The sequence below is a fragment of the Squalius cephalus genome (assembly GCF_949319135.1).
Source record: "Squalius cephalus genome assembly, chromosome: 24".
Lineage (NCBI taxonomy): Eukaryota > Metazoa > Chordata > Actinopteri > Cypriniformes > Leuciscidae > Squalius > Squalius cephalus.
Window position 1 is genome coordinate 26,640,352 of NC_137145.1, and position 6,000 is coordinate 26,646,351.

Below are 6,000 nucleotides of genomic sequence, written 5' to 3' on the forward strand. Positions count from 1 at the left end.
CCATGGGCTGCGTGATTAGAAATCATTCACTTTAAAATGTCTCAATAAATATCACCTGATAAACAAACCTCAATACATGGCAACTCAAAATAAAGGTGCTAGTGAAAAATATTTTTATTTTTATGCATGCTTTGATAAAGCTAAAATATATTTGAAATATACCGCATCTCTGCCTCATTTTAACTACAATGGCTTGATTCCCCTGCCATCAGTTTTCCAGTTGCTTCTCTCTGTAATGTATTGTAAAACATTCATCATGCAGACGCTGCAGGGAGCTTCTCGTGCTGCTTGATCTCAGGCTTCTGAAGCTCAGCATAAAAATAGGCTAATTAATATGCCAAACCTCCAAATGTCTAGAAATAGGTCATTTGAAGACAGCATGAGTCATGTGCCGCCTCAGTGCTGTGGGACCATGGGTCGTTGGGTCGCTGGGTCGTTTATGAGGGGGAAAATATTTGGATACATCTTCAAAACTAGTCAATAGAGGTTTTTACAAGGTCTATAAATCATCAGATCTGATTAGGGCTTCAACATATTTCTGTCAGGCAGAAAAGAGAAGTTTTCAGAACTCAGGTTGGACTGGATGTTGAAAATGTAGATAACATTAAATATCCACACGACCACACCCACATTGAAATTACAGACTTTAAACTTCAAGCTTTCGACCACATAGAACCTATAGTAAATAAGTACGGTATTGTAATGTTTATTTATTTATTTTTTATAATATTTGTTTCTTTTCAAGTAAAAACAATCCATCTCCATATACCGCCAAGAGGACTATGGATGAAATACTTATCTTCATATGTCTGCAAATGTTAGATCTGATCTGTGCTGACTTATAGAATTTTTTTATGATTTTATGAAATAATTAACACACACACACACACACACACACACACACACACACACACACACACACACACACACACACACACACACACACACACACACACACACACACACACACACACACACATATGTATTTGCGTTCTTTATTTGTTAAAGGTGTAACACCTTAAAGGGATAATCCACCCTAAAATGTAAATTCTGTCATCATTTACTCGCCCTCGAGTTGTTCCAAACCTGCATGAGTTTCTCTCTTCTGCTGAACACAAAAGAAGATATTTTGAAGAGTATGGGTAACCAAACAGAGCCCACTGACTCCCATAGTATGGAAAAAAACACTAGTCAATGTTGTCTATCAACTGTTTGATTACCAACATCCTTCAAAATATCTTCTTTTGTGTTCAGCAGAAGAGAGAAACTTGTACAGGTATGGAACAACTTGAGGGCGAGTAAATGATGACAACATTTACATTTTTGGGTTCACTATCCCTTTAATAAGTAATGTATAATTTCCAATAATTTGTGTTGCTCGGTGGATTTGCCAATAAACACTATGGCTGAAAACATGCATCTGTGTGTTTGATGATAGTTTTGTTTAAGCATATCAACCAGTCTGACATTATCGGCTCAACCGATAATGGAGTTTGAGGCGGGGTTATTTGCTTGCATTTACTCACATTTTTTATTTCCACTAAAATTTGTATAAATATGACAAAGTTCTAATTTCACCATTGTGAATGGATGTGTTAAATGAGTAATAATGCTAAGCTGGAGGATAATTCCTGATGTTTTATTGTTGTTGGTTTGCTCAGGGATTGTGGGAGAGAGCTGGGGACCTGTCGGGATCAGGCCAAGATCATGTATGCCTGGGCCAGGAATGCTCCTCCAACCAAACTACCCAAAGGTGCTCACCTTCCTCTTCATCATCCCTCCTCTTCTCTCCGTCTCAAAGCAGCCAGTACAAGTGATCATGATGAGTAAATGCACTTATCTGAAAAATAATAAAAGCAACTCTGAAGTGTCATCTTATTTTGCAGATGTTGGCTTTAAAGTTGGAGGAGACACCAGAATCAACTACTTCGTGCTGCAAATTCATTATGGTGACGTCAACAATTTCCGAGGTAAGCACAGCGATACAGCAGATCCAGAGATAATGCAACGGTATTGTGAAATCAGCATGTTTTTATGTTTTGTCCGCTCCATCCACCACACTTGACATGCTGATCAGACAAGTTACTGTGATAAGTTAAAAGTCTAAGAAAATTTTTGTCACAATTTATTTTATATCTCATTTTGACAATAGTCTGTATGCACCTAGATGCCTGTCAATCACTGCTAGTACTGCTGTTTAAGCAGTTCTGCCCATTGAAAACTGTTGTATTATGGCTGTGATGGTGATGAAAAGCAGCGTTTCTGTGTCTTGAGGTGTGACTAATGTGTTTATCTTGTCTTGATTGTAGATCATCATAGAGACTGCTCAGGACTCACTTTAAGAATGACTTCCAAACCGTAAGTTATTGCCACTAGATTTTTACATAACTGTGACTTGTCATTCATAAGACAGATTTGTTGCTCTCCCAAACATGAACATTTTGTCATCGTTTATTCACCTTCATGTTGTTCCAAACCTGCTTTTGAATTGAGCTGCAAAATGAGATTTGAGATCTACATCAGAAAGGGAAGATTATCAGTGAATTATGAAGTCGAATGGATACTTCTTTAAATCATGTTTGAGCTTGCGAATAAATAACCATCCATCACGATTTTTTTTTTTTTTTTTTTTTTTTTTTTTGTAATGTGCCAATAAATAGTTTGAGTTTAAATTTGAGCAACTGTTAAATTCTCTATTGAAACCTTGTAACACTGAGGAAAAAGCACCTATTCAAGCTTTCAGAGAGTTTGTGGGATAAGCAATTTTACAAAGAAAGAAACAAAAGTATAGTAAAACATTGTTTCTCAATGCACTGTATAATGTTAATGAAATGATCATTTTAAGGTGTTTTATATTTGGGGATGGATAAATTGCAATAAGGCCTAATGTGATTTGATTATTACATTTTAAAAGGCTATGATTCCATTAAAAAATGGTCAAAAGGCGGTGCTGTTCTACAGGCTCGCGCATCAGAGTGGTTTATAATCAACGAATGGCGCACATTTATGCCAAGCGATTGCTTATGAACTCAGTTGATGAATTATGAAAATGTCTACTTTATGGTCTTTATATTGTAATATGTTTTAGAAGGCTGTAAGAATGCATATTTTATCTCCCACATCTGAATTTGAAGGATCAGCCTGCAATAGTATAGACATTTCAAAATAAGAGTCCCTGTGCATTTCAGGCTTGTTTATATTTAAAACTCACACAATATGTGTACGTTTTTTTTTTTCTCTGGCCATTATTGGTATTTTGGTTACATAGTAAACTATTTAATTTAAGTTCATTTCCATTTAATTCATATTAAACTACTGTAGTTTCTGGCTGGGTTGTTAAGAAAGTAGTTCTACACACTAGAGTGTTTTTTAGGAGAAAAACCTGTAAAATATCTTGAGACATGGTAACTGTTGAACAAAATTGACTCCAGACAGTAGAATTACTGGAAAAACAATGTCATTCTTTGCATTGTGGCTGCATTACCTCCTCAGGTGTACATTATTTTTCAATAATTGAGTGTGCTGTCATCAGTTATTCCTTACTTAATCATATAACTGTCAAGTTAACTGAAATCCCTTGAAGTGTGATGGATGTTGTGTCCTCTGTGCAGACAGCCCTTTATTGCTGGCATGTATCTGATGATGTCTTTGGACACTGTCATTCCTCCAGGGAAGAAAGGTATTCCAACTTTGTGACAGTTTCAACTATTTTCCAGTTTGGCACTAATAATCTTATAGAGGTTGTGAAAGGCTTCTGAGCTTTACCTCGAATGTTGTGATCAGTTTATCAATGCTTGTCACCTTATAAACGTACGTTATGTTATTTTTGACGTCTGATGTTTTTGGTGTTCGCAGTTACCAATGCAGACATCGCTTGCACTTACACATCTTTCCCGATGTATCCGTTTGCCTTCAGGACACACACACACAGCCTTGGTGAGATATTGCATTTTTTATGTATTTACTTGTTATATCTACTAAGTTCATTGCGAATTCTCTTTTTACTTTTGATGGTAATGGAAACATGTTGCATGTCTTGTGCTTCAGGTAAAGTTGTGAGTGGGTACAGGGTTCGGAATGGACAGTGGACTCAGATCGGGCGCCAGTCTCCACTGTTGCCACAGGTACGTTTAACAAGTCCTCTCTGCTTGGTCGAGCTTGATGGGTTACTCTGTGACACCTAGAGAGAAGTTAATGCGTCATGTTTGTCAGTCATGTTAATGACCCATGTCATTGTCATATGCTCCTCATATGTTTATTTTTTGTTTGTTTTTTTGAGTCTGCAGATTTGTTTATGTTAAAGGTATAGTTCGCCCAAAATGTATATTCTGTACTCAGACTTTCGTTTATCTTCGAAACACAAATGAAGATACAGTGGTGGTCAGAATTATTGGCACCCCTGGTAAATATGATCAAAGATGGCTGTAAAAATAAATCTGCATTGTTTATCCTTTTGATCTTATATAAAAAAACAAAAAAACAAACAAAAAAATCTAACCTTTCATTAAAGTAAAATTATTGAAAGTGGGTGGGTAATCACATTATGAAATAAATACTTTTCTCCAAAACACATTGGCCATAATTATTTTCCCCCTTTTATTAAATACCTTTTGCAACCTCCTTTTGCCAAGATAACAGCTCTGAGTTTTCTCCTGTAATGCCTGATGAGTTTGGAGAACACCTGACCAGAGATCAGAGACCATTCCTCCATACAGGATCTCTCCAGATCCTGCAGATTCACAGATCCATGTTGGCACTTCTCCTCTTCAGTTCAGCTCACTCCTCTTCTATAGGGTTCAGGTCAGGGACTGGGACGGTCATGGCAGAAGCTTCATTTTCTGCTCAGTTACCCTTTTTTGTGTTGATTTTGATGTTTGTTTCGGATCATTGTCCTGATGGTGGTGATGGCGCAATGGATAAGACACATGCCTTTGGTGTGAGAGACCCGGGTTCGAATCCACTGTGAGACACCAATGTGTCCTTGAGCAAGACACTTAACCCCTAGTTGCTCCAGAGGCGTGCGACCTCTAACATATATAGCAATTGTAAGTCGCTTTGGATAAAAGCGTCAGCTAAAATGAATAAATGTAAATGTAAATGATGGAAGATCCAACCACGGCCCATTACAAGATTTCTAGCAGAAGCCGTCAGGTTGTCAGTTTTTGTTTTGTTTTTTTTGATCTGTTGGTATTTGCTAGAATCCATGATGCCATGTATCTGAACAAGATGTCCAGGACCTCCAGCAAATAAATAGGCCCACAACATATAAGATCCAGTGGGGGGACTTTTTATCCCATCTGGTGTGTCATCTGACCACTGAAACCAGTCCCGTTTAAAGTTCCAGTCGTGTCTGACAACTGAATATGCTGGAGTTTGTTCTTGGATGAGCACAGAGGATTTTTCTTGAAACCCTCTCAAACAACATGTGGTGATGTAGGGGTTGTGGGAATGTTTTTGTTTTTTTTTGGCTTTCTGACCCCAAGGCTCAACTAATCTCTGCAATTCTCCATCTGTGATCCACTCAAACTCTCCTCCTCACCATAATATAGACACACGTCCTCTTCCAGGGAGATTTGTAACACTTAATTGGAACTTCTTAATTATTGCCCTGATGCTGGAAATGGGAGTTTTCAATGCTTTAGCTATTATTTTGCAACAATCTTAGCAACAATCTTTTGCTGCACATCAGAACTATATTCTGTGGTTTTCCTCATTGTGATGATTCAGGGAATTTGGCCTTTGTGTGTTCTTGGCTTTTGTGTGTTTATACTTCTGTGAAACAAGAAGTCATACAGTAGCTGGACAATTTCATGTTCCTGTTCACCCTGGTGTGCTAAAAAATGTAAATATTAATGGGAATATACTTCAGAGATATTTTACTCATACGATTTTCTAGGGGTGCCAGTAATTGTGGCCAACGTGTTTTGGAGAAAAACATTTATTTCATAATGTGACCCCCCCCCCCCCCCCCCCTTTATTCTTTTACTTCAATGAAAGGTT

The 6,000-nt window shown here is 37.5% G+C and overlaps 1 protein-coding gene across 10 annotated transcripts in view; it reads left to right on the forward strand.

Annotated features, from left to right (window-relative positions):
- The window catches only part of pam (peptidylglycine alpha-amidating monooxygenase), a 65,628-nt gene that overhangs the window by 21,407 nt on the left and 38,221 nt on the right, over window positions 1–6,000 (forward strand). For all 10 annotated transcript variants that reach the window (XM_079862179.1, XM_079862173.1, XM_079862174.1 and 7 more), the window contains exons 6-11: window positions 1,662–1,753; window positions 1,887–1,970; window positions 2,310–2,358; window positions 3,612–3,679; window positions 3,856–3,936; window positions 4,048–4,124. In XM_079862179.1, coding sequence (XP_079718305.1) covers window positions 1,662–1,753; window positions 1,887–1,970; window positions 2,310–2,358; window positions 3,612–3,679; window positions 3,856–3,936; window positions 4,048–4,124 — 451 coding nt within the window. The remainder of the gene's footprint in view (window positions 1–1,661; window positions 1,754–1,886; window positions 1,971–2,309; window positions 2,359–3,611; window positions 3,680–3,855; window positions 3,937–4,047; window positions 4,125–6,000) is intronic.